Source organism: Oncorhynchus nerka, linkage group LG15, assembly GCF_034236695.1.
Source record: "Oncorhynchus nerka isolate Pitt River linkage group LG15, Oner_Uvic_2.0, whole genome shotgun sequence".
NCBI classification, from domain to species: domain Eukaryota; kingdom Metazoa; phylum Chordata; class Actinopteri; order Salmoniformes; family Salmonidae; genus Oncorhynchus; species Oncorhynchus nerka.
Genome location: NC_088410.1, coordinates 41,032,168 through 41,052,424, shown reverse-complemented (window position 1 = coordinate 41,052,424; position 20,257 = coordinate 41,032,168). Strand labels below are relative to the sequence as shown.

Sequence of the window (20,257 nt, the reverse complement as noted above, 5' to 3'; positions counted from 1 at the left end):
CATGAACACACAGTGAGGTCGCACACACGCATTCATCATCTTTCACACTCTTTCGCACACAGTGAAGTGTGACTCATTCAGTGATAGGATAGGCCTACACATTGAATGCCTGGAAGTGCCACAAATCAAGGTGCAAACCAAACAAATTACATTTCTAGTACTCACCAAAGAAAATACTATAGTAGTACTACAGTAGTACACAAAACATATCCATTCAAGTGTACTCAGTGCTGTCTTTGGAGTATATTTGATTTGAAAATATGCCATGCTCAAATCAACTAAAGTCTATCAAAGCATTCTCAATATAATCAATATATTACATCGGTTTGTTATAAATGTCTCTGTGTAAATAGACATATTTACAAAGATAGTCTAAACAATGAAAGAGTAGCCTGAAAGGCTTGTGCCATTAGTAGTGGGTAGGAGAACGCACGATTCTCACAAAGGTGACACATGTTACTTGAATTTGACTTGCTTTAAACTGCAACGATTTAAAGCAACCAATTGCAACACTGAATCGTCTCTTACCATAAAGCCTTTTGTCTATTAAAATTAATAAAAAATTACCCATTAATTAATCAATCAATCAATATATACATTGAATCCAAATAATATACTTTTTTGCAATAGTAATATACCATACCTGTCTTCACGAATCCACCTAAAACCATAAAAAAAAAATAAAGAAAATAAATCAAAGCATGCCTTTTGGTTGTGAGTGGGTATTAGTTTATATGAAGTATCTTAATAGCATTATTGATTAATGACACATTTTGATCAGCAAATGATAATTAAACTCTAGGAATAAAAATACTGTATAGGCCTACTTCCAACTCACTCTAAATCACTCTTTAATAAGAACAGTTACACATGTTTACTTGCAACTGAGAACATCATTTAGGAAATGTATTTACCCTTCCGTAGAAGGTTACCATGTACAGGGACTGCCAGTGTTTGCACGCTTGACACGTCACGACAACAGTAACAGACAATGATTGACATTTGAAGTAATAAGTGACTTCTGAAGCGAGGGAAACAAATAGTGTGACAGAACACCAGAGCAGACTAGCGAGAAAAAGTAGACTTCTTACCAATTTCTTGAAGCAACACAGCTGATAGGATGGAAACAGATGAGACAAGAGACAGTTGAGCAGAGAGAAACGAGAGATGAGAAACATGAGAAATGGAAACAAGTAGCAAGGAAAACAGAGGAATGAATATACACAAGCCGGTGGCAAAAAGTTATAGTCATCAGGCAAGTTCGTTATAATATATAGATGTCATGGTTAGATTGTTGTTCACTACAGACTAGACAAGTCTAGCAAGTTTTTGAATTTCAAATCAGGCTTGTAGGACTCTAAATGTTATACACTAAATGCCAATAAAAGACTTGGGCCAATCAAATCTCAGAAGCACAATTTCAATTCCCAATATCTAAGAGTATTTAAAGATGTAACACATTCGGGAATGAAAATAAGGGTTTAATAGTGGTATTTGTTACACGCTAAATGTTTCCACTGGATGGAAGTTTAAACAATGACAAATGATGCCTAAACGCACACTGAATAAGTCAAAACAGATTATTGTCAAAATGATGCGCTAACATTAACCTGCAGTGTACTCTTCTGGGCCAAGTTTCGTGAGAAGACTCATAAGAGCGTTTTAACGATGCACCGTCCCTAATGTTCGAAAATGTAATGTTACGAGGGTTTTGGGAAACAGGGCCTTAGGCTCTGGCATAGCTTAATTTGGAGGTCAACATAAAACAAATATTAAATGAAATGGCACCACAATAAACATGTACTGCAATCACTTCTCTATGATGGCAAAATGTGCCTAATAACTGAACCACTGCAACACTCCATTTTGTCATTAGCACAATGAAAATATGTTAAAAAGTAATTTCCATACATTGAGAGTGGTGATTCAGTACATGTATTGGTACCATATATAGACGTTAATATTGTATTATGGCGTTTCTTCCAAAATCCTACAGTAAGGAGTTAATCAAAGTCCAAAATGCACACTGCAAAACTCATAACGTTCTTGAGTATTGTGAGTGTGTGTTCCAAGCAACACCACAAACAGAAACAGTGGAACACAGTTAGTACCCACGGGGTATGGTTAGGAAAGGGTAAACTCGGACCATTTGCTTGGCTGAAGACCACAAGACCCTCAAGGGCTAGAACATGTGGAGGTACACATTTCTACAGAACCTTCTTGAGCATACAACCACTACCACTCAACGTTCCACCTTTGTTTATCAACCAAAAAGCTATTATCGCTCTGCACGCCTCATAGGATGGGACTCCTTAACAAGACAGAAAGAAACTTCTCTGACTCTGCTCCAATCCTGTTCAGCCCACCCCGACTGAACAGCGGCGTTGACCAGGGGCAGTAGAAATACAAGAAACCAGAGGAGAGGGTAGGTAGCCTTGCGACAGCAGAGAAAATACGAGAGGGAGCAGAAGAGGGTGAAAAAAAAGAACAGGAGCGTAAGAAGGAAGGAGTGGGAGGAAGGAGAGAAGGAGGAGGTCAGAAGCTTGAGCCCATCTTCTACTCTTTTCAGTTACTCTCACACCTGTCAATCGCCATTTCCAATGGGGCTCCTGCAGCTCTATGTAGAATCTGGCCTGTCTTTCATATTCGTCGTGGTCAAGTATTCTAACCGCTATGGTCTTCCTGCAAGGGGACACAAGACAAGGTACAAAACAAAAAGGGCAAGGTGAAGGACGAGGGCGGGAGGTGGGGGAAAGGGGAAGGATAGATTGTGCAAGTTTCACAAACACACACACACACACACACCAAAAAAGGATTTGGTCTGGATTCGATATCCACCTATCCACTGGGCCATCCATGGATGTACAGATGGAACAGTTTGTCGGGGTTCGGGGGCAGGGGGGAAGTCGTGCTCTGTTGCACACCCGTACCACCTCGTGGTGCATACATGGAGGGACAGTTGGAACTCTTTTTGGAAGCCTCTATGATCTCAGTTTGAGTTTAAAGATGAAAACTTTTCACCTCAACTGTCTTCATTGATCTTCACCTCTGATCATAATATCAATATTGCTCTGTCTGTGCATTTGATATTGTTATGTCCTGGTATTTACCTCTCATAACATTGATATTGTTTTGTCTAGGTGCTGAGGTAAATAAAAGGTCACAGCTAAAAAACAGTGACTACTCAGAACAAGTGCTCTGTAGTCTAGGTCTGACTAAAATTGTTTTAGGATCAATGCTGGTCCTGGAGGACCACTATGTACGCCGGTTTCGGCTCCAATCAATCTTGGGACTTATAATCAAGAAATATACACCTGACCATTACACAAATATGGTTGAAAGGTAACAATGAAAAAAGATAAGTGGGTAGGAAAACCTGCCTATAACTGTTCTCCTCTGTTCTCAATTTTCCCAGGATTGGGAAAATGCTCCATGGAGGATGGAAATGTGGCCTTTATCTATGTATACCCAATTCAGTAGGTCTGGGCAAGCAAGCACAAAGTAATAGTGGATGGATCCAGTAGGGGACGCCATACATGGTGAATGGAATGGGGGCGGGGTTAAGGGGTACAGGGTTGGGACCAAAGCCTGGGAAGGGAACGCCCCACCTTTCCTCTCACTCATCTCCAGCAGCTGAGGCTCTCCCATCTCAAGGAAGAAGTTCTTGTTTTTCTCATATTCCTCGTCATCGATTATATTGATCTGTATAGTTTTGCTGAAACAAAGAGAGAGAGAGGAAGAGAGAGAAAGAAGACAAGGTTGCAGATAGAACAGCGTATGGAGAGTGCGAACATGAGGGAAGAAGAACGACGGGCCATGCATCGCCAAACGACACAAAGGCAACAGCACAAAAACAAAATGGGAGGATGGGTTGTAGGGTGACATTAAACGATTCCGGTGGGGGGAAACAATAAATCACAAACAATGAAATGAATGTATTTTATACAAAAATGTCATGGAAAAATGAAAACTCCCCCATATATCACTTCATCAAAACACTATTTAAGACAAATGAGGGACACAACAATTCACAACAAAACAATATTTTCAAGAGTGTGACTTTGCAGTGCTGTATTGTACTGTTAAGGCCTGTGGCCTATAAGAACACTATGTACAGACAGGCATGGTGGACATTTTTTCCCTCCTTCTTCTCAACAATAGGTCAAGTTATAAGTTATTATAAGTTATAATAAGGCCTAGAGAGTCTATCAGTCTATTTTATAGTCTTATACTGTGGCTCAGGCCCATGTTTGAGAATGACCAGGATACTCTCAACAGCGATGCTACCCAAATATGGAGACTAAAACAACTCTCTGAGACAAAAACAGAGCACCCATGGGTTGAAGACGCACTCTTGCATATTGTTTAGAAACTAAACCAGGGGGAAATGATTGCCTGATCCCAGATATGTTTGTGCTGTATATCCAACTCATGACAATGACCATAGGACTTGGCAAGACAGCACAAACAGATCTGGGACCAGACCAGACCAGGGGTAAGGTGAGAGGGAGATGACAGGCTTCTCGCTCTAAGAGCTAGCCAAACATGTCTGAACATATCTCCAAACACCACACTACTAATAAACTTGGACAAAATATACAAGTAATGACAAAAACTATGTAGGTAACTTTGAAAGAAAAGTCTTTCTACTTGCCTTGACCCTAAACAGGAGATGACATTGCCAATTTATAAGTTATTAATTGTCTGATTGCTACTGTTGAATAATGCAGAAACTAGCTGCTGTAGCAGATTGCCATTTGCTGTTGGATTTGAAATAATAGCAAATAATCACAACAGATTATGACAAGTTTCAGACTGTGGCTATTTGTTCATAATGTAGGTCTACTAGAGTGGCCTACCATCAAAAACAATGGAGAAAATGCATCCACGATTTGTTGACAATTTATCGTCCTAATAAAATAAACCGCCAATCCATGTGACACACAAAATGTAACCTGGTGGATGGTTGATGAACGATACTTCAAGACTGCTGTGTTTGCCACATTTCACCCCTTACCAGCTGGACCATTTAAATCGGGCAGTTAACTGCATCTAATAACAGATCATGTCCATGGTATGACATGTATTTCCTTTATTAAAGGTAGGCTAAACACTGATTACGAGTCCTAATGGCATTATGTTAACATTGGTGCGATATTAATTGCTTACACATATTCAGAGAGTGTGGGATAAACAGGGTCATTAATTGGAATGGAATTACGCTGTCCCTTGATAAAACAGTGCTGCTTTGTAGCAACTGGAAATGTCAAAAACTTTTGGAAGGGAAAATTGCCATAGAAAATAAACACACGCTGTATAGTCAACCTGGTCTCAGACCATTTCATATTATTCTGTATGTAAATCCAAGACACTCCTATTTAGTATGATATGTTACATTCTGTATGTTAAGTATTAATTTGTGGATGTCCATCACACATTTAGTTTGATAAGTTAATAATTACAATTCATATTATATGTTACAAATTTGCTAAATGTACAATATGTTACAAATTTCCAAAACATATGACATGTTAGAAATTCTAGCTAGGTGGGTAATGTTAGCTAGGCTATGGGTTAAGGTTCAGTATTAGCTAAGATGCTAAGTAGTTGTGAAGTAGCTACAGTTGTCCGTAATGAGATTTGGTCTCACAACCTTTGGGTTGCTAGATGTTCACATTATAAGCCAATCCATCATTTGACATTTTAGTCATTTAGGAGACGCTCTTATCCAGAGCTATTTACAGTAGTGAGTGCATACATTTAAATACTTTTTTCATACTGGTCCCCCGTGGGACTCAAACCAACAACCCTGGTGTTGCAAGCGCAATGCTCAACCAACTGAGCTACATGGAACTACCATCCACCCCGACCAACCACCACAGTAAGTCAACATCTGTCTTATATAACCATACCAAACGTATCATTTCATACTAATTTGAGTATCTCGGATTTACATTTACTATGTTACGTCTACTCTATGAGACCAGGCTGGCAAACGTGGGTTCCACAGTGATTTGTAGGTATATTCTCATAGGCATATTGGAGGTATGCTGGTTTTGCTCTTACATTGTTCCTAACATTACATGGTTTTGGGTTAGAGGCTACGAGTTGACTGGAAGCTAATATTACACAGTGTGAATACAGTAAGGGTGAATTGTCAGTAATAATGTCATATTGAACCTTTATTTAACTAGGCAAGTCAGATAAGAACAAATTCTTATTTACAATGACAGCCTACCCCAGCCAAACCCTAACCCGGACGACACTGGGCCAATTGTGAACCACCCTATGGGACTCCCAATCACAGCCAGTTGTGATACAGCCTGGAATCAAACCAGGGTCTGTAGTGACGCCTCTAGTGCTGGAATGCAGTGCCTTAGACAGTGGCGCCACTCGGGAACCCAAATACTTTGCTTACTTTTTCAAAACCTCATTAGGTGGAAGCTAGAGAGGGATTGCCAAATCACAAACTAGTTCAAACTTATTGGAACCTCCAAACTGATTAGAATTAGGGCAATTATGTGGGATAGTCAACCCGAGCATGCAACAGTTTAATTAACGTTTTGTTTGTCTATTCTGTGAGAAATGTAATTTATGATTTGGTGTGGAAATGTCACATCCATCACGCTGGAATTGCCCATTACTCAAAGTCAACTACTAAGTGACAGAGGACCTTTTTATAGCTTCATTAAGCTGATGTTCACGTGATTAACTAAGATTAACATGAATTATTGATCAACGGCTTCTTGGTGCCACAGAGGTGAATGCGTCTCTGGTGAAAGGAAATAGCAAGAGTCCTGCTGGGTGGGTCCTTAGGTGACATAACAGGGAGTCAGTCATTTCCTCTTGTGACACTTCCTATTCACCCTCTCAGGCAGCCCTGGGTGTCATGGATTAAACCAGGGGTGTCAAAGTAATTTTGCCCCAGGTGCCACATTCGGTCTTCTACGAGGTCCGGTGGGCCGCACTGAAAATTGGTTATGCTTCCTTGCCATCAAAATTCCATCGTTTTGGGAATTTTCGATGCTTCCTAACTGTCTAGCGATTATTAGAGATTTGGACAGTCAAGAAACTGTACTAATGTACACTACCGTTGAAAAGTTTGAGGTCACTTAGAAATGTCCTTGTTTTTGAAAGAAAAGCACATTTTTTGTCCATTCAAATAACATCAAATTGATCAGAAATACAGTGTCGACATTGTTAATGTTGTAAATGACTATTGTAGCTGGAAATGGCAGATGTTTTATGGAATATCTACATAGGTGTACAGAGGCCAATTATCAGCAACCATCACTCCTGTGTTCCAATGGCACGTTGTGTTAGTTATTCCAAGTTCATCATTTTAAAAGGCAAATTGATCATTAGAAAACCCTTTTGCAATTATGTTAGCACAGCTGAAAGCTGTTGTTCTGATTAAAGAAGAAATACAACTTATTTTCAAAAAGAAGGACATTTCTAAGTGACCCCAAACTTTTGAACGCTTGTGTAGGTCTATTGACTGTGCACAGTGATTATTAGTGAGCTGGACAGTCAATAAACTATATGAATGCATTGTAGGTCCACTATCATTTATACACAGTTTAGATTTGGTTTTAGTTATTTTAAATCCACCTGCGCAGCTCCCCCAAGACTGCCACACAAGAGAAGCACGAGATTGAACTTTACTCAACTTTCTACAGTTTTCCCCCTTAGTTAGCACTATCAACTGTGGGAATTGTGATCGAATCAACACAATATTAGCCACTTTCAATTCAACATACTGAAACAAAACGACCTGCGCAAGACTTAGAATGCAAAGGCAGAACGCATCTGAGTAGGATTCTATTGCAGTGACATGCATGACTCAGCCGTTCTCTACACAGACCTGTATGGCAGAAACAATCAGAGCTGCTGCAGACCTATATGCAAATAGGTCTTTCCCTTTCACATATCGTCGTGAGTAGATGCGTTTGTTTTGAGATCAAAGCAAGAGCTGCATGTAGCCAGGTGTGCACATTTTGTTCATACCCTTTGCTAGTTAGTGAGTTATTAGCCCAGTTATATATCATTTGTAGTCAGCAATGGGGGTGTGATAGCTTCCTACAAGAGCACAAAACGTGTACATTTTTAGACATCTTTGAAAAGCGAGTCCGGTAAAGAGCTTTTTTTTGTCTTAAATGAGCAGTGTTGTATTTTGAAACAGGCTTGAATAAGCTAAGTAGCCACTAGGCAGAGGGGAGCATACCTTCTCTGATTCTCTGTAATAATGGAAGGGGAATGATAATGCATTTTATTTTGTAAAGTGGTTTCTTGCATCAAACAGCACAACAACATTTGCAGTCACCTCCTTGTCTGAAGGACAAGTGGATAAACAGGTTCATGTCAAGCCTACATTGAACACCACACATTGACTGCTACTGTCAGCCTACAGTAGCAGCCAATGTGTGGTGTTCAATGTAGGTCTACATTCCTTGACTTTTGAAAAAGACGTGAGGCTTGACATGAACCTGTTTCAAACAGTGCATCGGCTGATTTGACTCAGTTGGAGGGATGGTTCATAAGCTTACAGTAGCAGCCAATGTGTGGTGTTCAATATAGGCTTGGCATTAACCTGTTCATCCACTTGTCCTTCAGACAAGGAGCTGACAGCTATTTCCATGTTAAAATGTTATGGATGCATTTTCTCCATTGTTTTTGATGGTAGGCCACTCTAGTAGGCCTACATTATGATCAAATAGCCACAGTCTGAAACAGTAACTTCAAACAGGTACAGCCTGCAAACTAATACTCATTTGGCAAATTCAGACGGCTTGGGATACAAAACCTATTCAGTGGCTCTAATCTGCAAAAATCAACAGAGAGACACCCCTAGTGAGCCATTGTTACTCTCACAAGCAAGAGGAACCGGGTATAGGACTGTCTCCACATTTCAACTGGCTATTGAAGAGATAAAGTCCCCTTTGTCAAGGATGCGCAACAAAGTTAAAGTTGGAGGCAAACAACCCTGTTGAGCAGTCGGTTTGAAAAAGGAGGGGCTATTTCTAGTGTTGGCTCTGAGCAGGATTACATGTGACAGCTTCCTCACAGCTTTGTCAAAGGCACGTTCTGGATGTAACTTTTGCAGAAGCCAAGTGTACAAGCAGTTTAACTGAGAGATACAGAGAAAGAGGGGGGGGAGACTGACTGACAATGGGTGAGTCATGACAGAGCGACTGAATGGCAATGACAGTAAGAGAGGGATAGAGAGAGAGAGAGAGAGAGAGAGAGAGAGAGAGAGAGAGAGAAAAGCCCCATTGAATTGAATTGATAGAGAGAGAGAGAGGGGGGGGCAGAGAGGACATAAAGGGGAAAAGAGAAGCGAACGACAGAGAGAGTGGGAGAGAGAAAATAAAGAGTGAGAGAAAGAGGACATGGGGACAAGGGGAGGAGAGAAAATGTTCCTCTGGCTTCTTAGCCCCGTGTCAATCCTATCCCTAAGAGCCAGCCCTCCAACTGAGTCAAATCAGCCGATGCGCTGTTTGACTCAGGGCCAACCACCAGCTGCGAGCCAGCATCTCCCCAGTCCTCAGCACTTCCATACTCCCACTCAAAGGCATCCATCCCACAAAACAGGCAGTGTCAACGGTCACACTGCCACTGAATGTCAACACCAGTGGCCTTGTCAACGTCAGTTACCTTCCTTGACAATTTTATTTCCAGTGAAAGACAGCCCCAGATAGTTATACTTTAATGTCCGATTTGCGAAAGACTCAAGTTCAGAGTAGGCTTTACTGTGACCAGAATTGAATAAAAATGAATGGTTTAAAAACCCTTACACTTGTGGAAATTGGCCTATTTGGTTAGGGCTACATTTAAATGTTTCTAACAGAACTATAAAAAAGCATATGCAGGACAATGGTAGCAACTGAAAGAGAACACTGGAGATTATGGGGAAATAATAAACCAGAGGTGAGGACACGAAACTGAATCCAAACATTACACTGTTGATTTTATGTGCATTTTACATTTGCTGTACTTTTCACAGTCTTTGTCAATAACAAAATCTGAAAATACTCTGGTTACATTCAGTAACATACTAAGAATGTTCACTGAAATGTTGGATTGGCGCAAACTAAGAAAAAAACAATGACAAGGGTTTGAGTGAGAGGTCTAACTGGTGTTTCCAGGTGGCCACACACCTCTCCAAACTGCACATTTCCTAAGTAATTTCAATGCCCTTTTATGACTCAAGGAAAGAGCCATCAACTATAACGTGTTCTTTTGAGCTCTCCTAGCTTTGCCATTAAGGAACTGAAGCAAGCCCACTTATAGTCTTCTGTTTGGAACACAGCACCGTCACACAATTACGTTCCATTATGAATTGCAATCTGGGTCAGGTGGGCATCTTTTGAAAGCTTATTTTATTGACAACATGGCGAGCTAAGTTATAAAATAAGATTGTACATTGTTAGGCTTTGAAAAGGCACTTCAGACAAACAGATTGTAATTTTGGTGCATATAGAATTAGTGTATTTAAGTGCGTGTTCGTGTCTAATTTTCTTCACAATACGACAAACATAAGCTCATTGTGTTCAGGACAACATTTACATTTACATTTAAGTCATTTAGCAGACGCTCTTATCCAGAGCGACTTACAAATTGGTGCATCCACCTTATGACATCCAGTGGAACAGCCACTTTACAATAGTGCTGTAAAGTGGGAAATGCTGTAAATCGAGAGGAGTATAACGCATATCGTCCTTGTAACTGTGGATCAAACGGCGCTCGTAAAGCTTGATACTGTAAATGTATGTCTTCAAATATGGAAATGTGAAGCACACATCAAAGCGATATTTATTATAACCCTCAATGTCTCATCTTTCAGAACACATCGACTCCTCTCGATTTACAGCATTTCCCTCACTCAGACAACAACAAATGTGCAAAAGTAGCCCTATTAGCGGGAGGGATGGGAACATCTTGTTGTCGCGTGTAGTGCTCAAGTTTATAATGGCTGTCAGTCAAAACCCACGCAGCGCTGTGAAGTGGAGAACCTGAGCTCTGAAGTCATGTATAGCACGTTACTCTACAGCCACTGCGTTCCAATTAAGGTGCTTATCAATGACAAGATCTGCCATTTTCAAGTTATTCTAATTGAGTAAATCAAAGGAGACACATTAAGTGCTAAAGAATAGCTTAGCAAAGCCATCGAGTTGACCAGACCCAAATGAGTACTATTATAAGAACATGAACAGTCATGCTAAACAAGACGAAACCAAATAGAAAAGGATGTCCAGTCAGCATAACATCTTTAAAACTACTGGGATGCACCTGGCTCAGCGTGGTACAATCTTATTTTTCAAACATGCTTTCTTTGACATCACTGAATTTGTGGGTTTCAGTCCTAGAACTTTTAGGGACAAGGCCGCTTGGCCTTAGGGGACAACCATGGCCTTCCTGACAGCCAGGATACATGGTAAGCTCAAGTTGAAGTAGTGTGTGAAAGATAACCCACGAACAGGTTGTGAATTAAAATCATTAAGCATCTCTTACGACAGTGCCATCTTGGGATTCCCCTCACATACACATCTCCCTACCTCATAGGCCAAGGCACAAGGGATCCATTCCCTCCCTATGACTTGTTGAGTTGCCTGCATACAAACACAAAGCATCTGGCACTTTCCTGAAGTTCCAGATAGACATTTGGCAATGTTCTGCGTATTCCTTTAAAGCTCAGTTGTCCTGGGTCTGCAGAACTCTGCCAGGACCTAGGATCAAGAGAGACACTCAAGTGTTTTAGTATTATCTCTCTTGACACAATGATGAAAATAATCATGGCCTCTAAACCTTCAAGCTGCATACTGGACCCTATTCCAACTAAACTACTGAAAGAGCTGCTTCCTAATAAACAGCTCTCTATCCACCGGACGTGTACCAAACTCACTAAAAGTGGCAGTAATAAAGCCTCTCTTGAAAAAGCCAAACCTTGACCCAGAAAATATTTTTAAAACTATTGGCCTGTATCGAATCTTCCATTCCTCTCAAAAATGTTTGAAAATGCTGCCTTCCTGAAGACAAATAATGTATACAAAATGCTTCAGTCTGGTTTTAGACCCCATCATAGCACTGAGACTGCACTTGTGAAGGTGGTAAATTACCTTTTATTCCGAGGCTCTGCATCTGTCCTCGTGCTCCTAGACCTTAGTGCTGCTATTTATACCATCGATCACCACATTCTTTTGGAGAGATTGGAAACCTAAATTGGTCTACATGGACAAGTTCTGGCCTGGTTTAGATCTTATCTGTCGGAAAGATATCAGTTTGTCTCTGTGAATGGTTTGTCCTCTGACAAATCAACTGTAAATTTCAGTGTTCCTCAAGGTTTCGTTTTAGGACCACTATTGTTTTCATTATATATTTTACCTCTTGGGGATGTCATTCGAAAACATAATGTTAACTTTCACTGCTATGCGGATGACACACAGCTGTACATTTCAATGAAACATGGTGAAGCCCCAAAATTGCCCTCGCTAGAAGCCTGTGTTTCAGACATAAGGAAGTGGATGGCTGCAAACGTTCTACTTTTAAACTTGGACAAAACAGAGATGCTTGTTCTAGGTCCCAAGAAACAAAGAGATCTTCTGTTGAATCTGACAATTAATCTTAATGGTTGTACAGTCGTCTCAAATAAAACTGTGAAGGACCTCGGCGTTACTCTGGACCCTGATCTCTCTTTTGACGAACATATCAAGATTGTTTCAAGGACAGCTTTTTTCCATCTACGTAACATTGCAAAAATCAGAAACTTTCTGTCCAAAAATGATGCAGAAAAATGTATCCATGCTTTTGTTACTTCTAGGTTAGACTACTGCAATGCTCTACTTTCCGGCTACCCGGATATAGTACTAAATAAACTTCAGTTAGTGCTAAATACAGCTGCTAGAATCCTGACTAGAACCCAAAAAATGTGATCATATTACTCCAGTGCTAGCCTCCCTACACTGGCTTCCTGTCAAGGCAAGGGCTGATTACAAGGTTTTACTGCTAACCTACAAAGCATTACATGGGCTTACTCCTACCTATCTCTCTGATTTGGTCCTGCCGTACATACCTACACGTACGCTACGCTCACAAGACGCAGGCCTCCTAATTGTCCCTAGAATTTCTAAGCAAACAGCTGGAGGCAGGGCTTTCTCCTTATAGAGCTCCATTTTTATGGAATGGTCTGCCTACCCGTGCGAGAGACGCAAACTCGGCCTCAACCTTTAAGTCTTTACTGAAGACTCATCTCTTCAGTGGGTCATATGATTGAGTGTAGTCTGGCCCAGGAGTGTGAAGGTGAACGGAAAGGCTCTGGAGCAACGAACCGCCCTTGCTGTCTCTACCTGGCCGGTTCCCCTCTTTCCACTGGGATTCTCTGCCTCTAACCCGATTACAGGGGCTGAGTCACTGGCTTACTGGTGCTCTTTCATGCCGTCCCTAGGAGGGGTGCGTCACTTGAGTGGGTTGAGTCACTGATGTGATCTTCCTGTATGGGTTGGCGCCCCCCCCTTGGGTTGTGCCGTGGCAGAGATTTTTGTGGGCTATACTCGGCCTTGTCTCAGGATGGTAAGTTGGTGGTTGAAGATATGCCTCTAGTGGTGTGGGGGCTGTGCTTTGGAAAAGTGGGTGGGGTTATATCCTTCCTGTTTGGCCCTGTCCGGGGGTATCATCGGATGGGGCCACAGTGTCTCCTGACCCCTCCTGTCTCAGCCTCCAGTATTTATGCTGCAGTAGGTTATGTGTCGGGGGCTAGGGTCAGTTTGTTATATCTGGAGTACTTCTCCTGTCTTATCCGGTGTCCTGTGTGAATTTAAGTATGCTCTCTCTAATTCTCTCTTTCTTTCTCTCTCTCGGAGGACCTGAGCCCTAGGACCATGCCTCATGACTACCTGGCATGATGACTCATTGCTGTCCCCAGTCCACCTGGCCGTGCTGCTGCTCCAGTTTCAACTGTTCTGCCTACGGCTATGGAATCCTGACCTGTTCACTGGACGTGCTACCTGTCCCAGACCTGCTGTTTTCAACTATCTAGAGACAGCAGGAGTGGTAGAGATACTCTTAATGATCGGCTATGAAAAGCCAACTGACATTTATTCCTGAGGTGCTGACTTGCTGCACCCTCGACAACTACTGTGATTATTATTATCTGACCATGCTGGTCATTTATGAACATTTGAACATCTTGGCCATGTTCTGTTATAATCTCCACCTGGCACAGCCAGAAGAGAACTGGCCACCCCTCATAGCCTGGTTCCTCTCTCGGTTTCTTCCTAGGTTTTGGCCTTTCTAGGGAGTTTTTCCTAGCCACCGTGCTGCTTCTACACCTGCATTGCTTGCTGTTTGGGGTTTTAGGCTGGGTTTCTATACAGCACTTTGAGATATCAGCTAATGTACGAAGGGCTATATAAATAATTCTGATTTGATTTGATTTGTTATTTCTGCCTCTGCTTTGCGTAGAGCTCGGTTACGACCACTTGTCTTCCACTTTTTGACTATGGATAATGGCATTAACCAGATTTAACCAAGAGGAGCGTACACGTGGCATAAATCTCTAACATTTCTGATTGCCTAATCTTCCACTTTTAGTGTGCAAAGTTCAAAGACTCCTCTTTACCTTGAGGAAAACAGATTAATTATATTCTCAGCCACCATAAACTGGGTGCATGTGGAATACTAGCCCCTATAGGTTGGCCCCTGGCTAAGAAGACGTTATAGAATCAGAATACATCTGTTACAACCGGTTATGTGTTTTTCATGACGACATCAAGACATTATGGTTAAGACTTCATATTCAACCACGTAAAAAAAGAATCATTCTGGTTGTTATAAAGACATTTACAAAACATCCTATTAGTATACAACCTGACCATCAAAGACTTCATAATGACATCATTGCAACCTTTGCAGTATAGCTCTCTGGGTGGGTTGCACCAACATGGATTAGCTCTTAAACTGGGTTAAATCAAGTTTTATCGATTCATCTTGTTGCACCAAATTTTAAACCTAGTTTTAAATTAATCCTAGTTAAATTAAGTCCTTCCTCTAATCTAAGTTTAGTTTTCACTTTTAACCTAGATTAATTTTAAGCCTGTTGCTTAAATCTAAATCTAGCCTCCAATCTAATATCAATTTAGATTGGAGGTTAATTCTAAACTGCCACTTGAGGTGGCTTAACTGATCAAATGGAAGCATATCTACTGTGGAGAGACCAAAACGACAGAGTTCCTCAGAGAATAATTAGAGACAGGTTGAATCCTGTTGAGTTTGATAATTAACTCATTATTAGTAGGCTATTTACGTGCCCATTTTGTACAACAATTGAACAGGGGCTTATGATATACCCTGCCTTGATACGAGTGATGACGTTACGCAACATGCTGTAACAGACCTGATAACGGTAATAGTAGTGAAGTTGCATTAACCGTTAGTTTTAATGTGCATTATAGGCATTGATATTCACAAGTTATTTATGCTTACTAAATATTGGTGGGTTGAGTTGTCCGTCGTCATCATAGGGGTTATGGAGAGGGGCAAACTGCTGGGGAATCATCTCGCATATTTTCTGCGTGATAGGATCAATTCCGAAGGCCCACTCCGTCTCCGGTCTGAAATAGCCCCCGACTCTCCTCTGCCGCATCCTTTTTGGCTTTCACTTTTATTGTTTTCCCAGCACGCTTTCATCTGATTTGTATTTATTATGGATCCTCATTGGCAGCAGCTACTCTTCTTGGGGTCCAGCAAAATTAATGCAGTTTATACCATTTTAAAAACATTACAATACATTCACCTATTTCACAACACACTGTGTGCCCTCAGGCCCTCCTCCACCACTACCACATATCTACACTACTAAATCCATGTGTATGTCTATTGTGTATGTTATCGTGTGTGTGTGCGTGTGTGTATGCATGTGTCTGTGCCAATATTTGTTTTGCTTCACAGTCCCCGCTGTTCCATAAGGTGTTTTTTTAAATAGGTTTTTAAATGTAATTTTACTGCTTGCGTCAGTTACTTGATGTGGAATAGAGTTCCATGTAGTCATGCCTCTATGTAGTACAGGAGAGATTGACATGTATATTATTAATATTAGCTCTCTGTGTACATGCAAGGGCCAGCCGTGCTGCCCTGTTCTGAGCCAATTGCCATTCCTTTTTTTGTGGCGCCTGACCACACAACTAAACAGTAGTCAAGGTGAGACAAAACTAGGGCCTGTAGGTCCTGCCTTGTTGATAGTGTTGTTAAGAAAGCAGAGCATCGCTTTATTATAGACAGACTTCTCCCCATCTTAGCTACTACTGCATCAATATGTTTTGACAATGACAGTTGACAATCTAGGGTTACTCCAAGCAATTTAGTAATCTCAACTTCCTCAATTTCAACATGATTTATTACAAGATTTAGTTGAGGTTTAGGGTTTAGTGAGTATTTTGTTGAGTGTTGCAGTCATTTCAGTCGCTGTAGTAGCTGACGTGTATAGTGTTGAGTCATCCGCATACATAGACACTCTGGCTTTACTCAAAGTCAGTGGCATGTCGTTAGTAAAAATTGAAAAAAGCAAGGGACCTAAACAGCCACCCTGGGGAATTCCTGATTCTAATTTGATTATATTTGAGACACTTCCATTAAAGAACACCCTCTGGGTTCTGTTAGACAAGTAACTCTTTATCCACATTATAGCAGGGGGTGTAAAGCCATAACACATAAGTCTTTCCAGCAGCGGACTATGATTGATAATGTCAAAAGCTGCACTGGCTAATCATCAGTCATTGTGTAAGTGCTGTGCTTGTTGAGTGTCCTACCCTATAAGCATGCTGGAATTCTGTTGTCAATTTGTCTACTGTGAAATAGCATTGTATCTGGTCAAACACCATTTTTTCCCAGAAGTTTACTAAGGGTTGGTAACAGGCTGATTGGTCGGCTATTACTATTCTTGGGTAGTGGAATGACTTTAGCTTCCCTCCAGGCCTGAGGGCACACACTCTCTAGTAGGCTTAAATGGAAGATGTGGCAAATAGGAGTGGCAATATCGTCTGCTATTATCCTCAGTAAATTTCCATGCAGATTGTCAGACCCCGGTGGCTTGTCATTGTTGATAGACAATAAAATTGTTTTAATGTGTCAGCGTTTGTTGCTTGAATGTCATCCCTAAGTTTGCTTATCTTGTCAATTAAAAAGTAATTAAACTAGTTGGCAATATCAGTGGGCTTTGTGATGAATGAGCCATCTGATTCAATGAATGAATGAGCCGAGTTGGCTTTTTTCCCAAAATGTCATTTAAGGTGCCCCAAAGCTTTTTACTATCATTATTTATATAATTTATCTTTGTTTCATAGTATAGTTTGTTTATTTTTATGTAGTTTAGATTTCTTAATTTGCAGTATGTTTGCCAATCAGTTGGGATGCCAGACTTAATTGCCATACATTTTTGCCTCATCCCTCTCAACCATACAATTCTTCAATTCCTCATCAATCCAAGGGGATTTAACAGTTTTTACAGTAATTTTCTTAATGGGTGCGTTCTTATTAGTAACTGGAATAACTAGTTCCACAAAATGCGTCAAGTCTGGTTGCTCCTCATTACACACCACAGACCAGCAAATATTATTTACATCATCAACATATGAATCCCTACAAAATGTATTGTATGACATCCTATACACTATAATAGGCCCAGCCTTTGGAACTTTGGTTTTCCTAGATATGACTATTATATCGTGATCACTATATCCTATGGGTTTGGATACTGCTTTAAAGAAAAATTCTGCAGCATTAGTAAAGATGTGATCAATGATTTAATTCATGTGCTGTTTGTAACTAACCTGAACCAGGTTGCAGGCACTGGATACAGTTTGATGTTTTTTCTTGAGAGGGCAGCTTGATGATAGCCAGTCAATATTTAAATCACCCAGAAAATATACTTCTCTGTTGATATCACATACATTATCAAGCATTTCACACATTATCTAGATACTGACTGTTAGCACTTGGTGGTCTATAGCAGCTTCCCACAAGAATGGGCTTTAGGTGAGGCAGATGAACCTGTAGCCATATTACTTCAACAGTATTTAACGTTAGATCGTCTCTAAGTGTTACAGGAATGTGGTTCTTTATATAGACCGCAACACCGCCTCTGTTGGCATTTCTGTATTTTCGGTAAATGTTATAACCATGTATTGCTACCACTGTCTCATCAAAGGTATTATCTAAGTGAGTTTCAGAGATAGTCAGAATATGAATGTCATCTGTTACAAGCAAGTTATTGACTTAATGAACCTTGTTTCTTAGGCTACATATGTTATATGGGCTATTTGTAGCACGTTTTTGCATTGCTTGATTGTTTTTAATGCTTTACTGGGAAGCTTATCGGAGGTAGACTTACTCATGTTATTTACATTGGAGCTGATAGTGCAGGGTGAGCTGCATAAAGTGGTCTTCCTACTATTGCACACCACCTCAGCTCTAACAGTGTAACTGGTTTATAGGCCTCTATCAGGTCCGACAATAGTTTTTTTGTCATAAGTGGAGAAATTATAACTTTTTTAAATGCCATGATCAGGTGGCTAACGGACAAATAATAAATGGCAAAATAATGTTAAATGATGACAGTAATAAATCATATTTTATGCTATCTAGCTTGGTTTATAAACTACTGTAACAAATTAGTTTCCTGTCTAGTACTGGCAATTAACAGATTTTATTTCAAATCAACCAACCCATGATAACCTTTCACGATGGAGTTGCAGTAGTTCTAACGTTACATTGTTATTATTTTATCATGGAACAGCAACTTTGTAGCCTCATTTGTCAAATCGACTAGCTACTTCGTTTCAACTCACAAAATACCTCTTATATTTGTGTAACATGTCACTAATCATAGTTTAAAACATAGATTTACTGATCCAGATTTTAAATTAAGTGGTGCAACACATATCTGATTAATTATGAATCTAGATTTACAAAACCTAGATTAGCTCTAATCCTAGATAAATGTAAACCATGTTGGTGCAACCCACCTTCTGTGTTTGGTCTGGTTCTTAGAGGAAATAACACTTTTTTAAATAGTTAAAGATCTGATGCTTTTGTACACATCCATGCATTTCTGGCTTTAATAGATATGACACACCAAGAGGTGACAGAGGAAAACCTCCAAAGAGCCACATACATCAGACTAGGAACCCTGGTTTTACCTGGCTCTGCTTTCAGTGTATTTGGGTCTTCCCATGTTATCATACCTTGTTATGGAGAATTCTAACAGGGAAAAAGTTAACACCAACCAGTAACAGTCTAGTCTTCAGACCCAGCCACACAAAAGGAGACTGAGAGCGAGTCTTGACAACAGAGTAGCAGTCCCAATACACTTAAGCTTAGCCTTTACATTCAAGCCCTCCAGCTGGACCGGCAGTATCTGTGATTAACTAGAGGAGAATACTGTACAAGGCCTGACTCAGCGACTCCACTCTATCAGTGACTGTAACCGAGGAGGAAAACTCCCTAATGAAAGAACTCTATTAACCAACTCCTTCGCGACCTACTCAATTATAACCTTCCAACCACATACAGTAGTACATCATACTTCCATGCAGAAAGTAGGCTACAGTCTGTCTCTCATTGGATTCTGTCAGGAGTCATTTTCTTTAGGTGCCTAAAAGAGCCGGCAGACCAATAAGTTGCCTTCCCTACCATGAATATAATTTGTTTTTCCTGCCTCACATTAATTTTCTATTTCTGGCCCTGCTATAAGATCCTTATGCCAGTGGTCTTGAAATCATTTGCAGATTTTGTGAACGTGAAGACTGCGGTAAGTAAGAAGGCAGACAGCTCATAAAGTGAGGGAGGCTTATAAAATAATAATAATAATTTGGTGGATGCTTATTTGCCCTATTTCACACATGTACACGTGTATTAATAAGCATGTGTGAAATGAAATGTGTTTTTTTTACCTGGTAAAAGGATGGCAAAATACAAAATGCGCATATCTCAACTCCAGCTGAGGTAACACCTCCGAGAGTGGTGTCATGGCCAGCGTCTGCCATTATCAACGGTGACCCTCAAGCAATTAGGGTTAAGTGCCTTGCTCAACGGCATATTGACAGATTTTTCTGCAGGTTGATATTTATTGTCATGAATCTTACCCTGGATGCAGATCTGAGGGATTTCTGCGATTTCTGCCAGCTGTAAAGTCAAAATTGGGAATAATGTACAAATTAATGATAACAAACATTTGCTCTTTGGTCTTCATTTAATGTTAACAGTTAGG

General features: G+C 40.5%; 1 protein-coding gene across 5 annotated transcripts in view; it reads right to left on the bottom strand.

Moving 5' to 3' along the window:
• slc8a1a (solute carrier family 8 member 1a) overlaps positions 1–20,257 on the bottom strand; it is a 49,143-nt gene that overhangs the window by 13,530 nt on the left and 15,356 nt on the right. For 3 of the 5 annotated variants that reach the window (XM_029682293.2, XM_029682296.2, XM_029682294.2), the window contains exons 3-6: positions 3,609–3,715; positions 1,092–1,112; positions 644–661; positions 529–543 (exon numbers count right to left, since the gene is read on the bottom strand). In XM_029682293.2, the coding sequence (XP_029538153.1) occupies positions 529–543; positions 644–661; positions 1,092–1,112; positions 3,609–3,715 (161 nt within the window). Of the gene's footprint in view, positions 1–528; positions 544–643; positions 662–1,091; positions 1,113–2,581; positions 2,683–3,608; positions 3,716–20,257 lie in introns of all 5 variants that reach the window. The other 2 variants (XM_029682297.2, XM_029682298.2) reach the window with 2 other exon arrangements.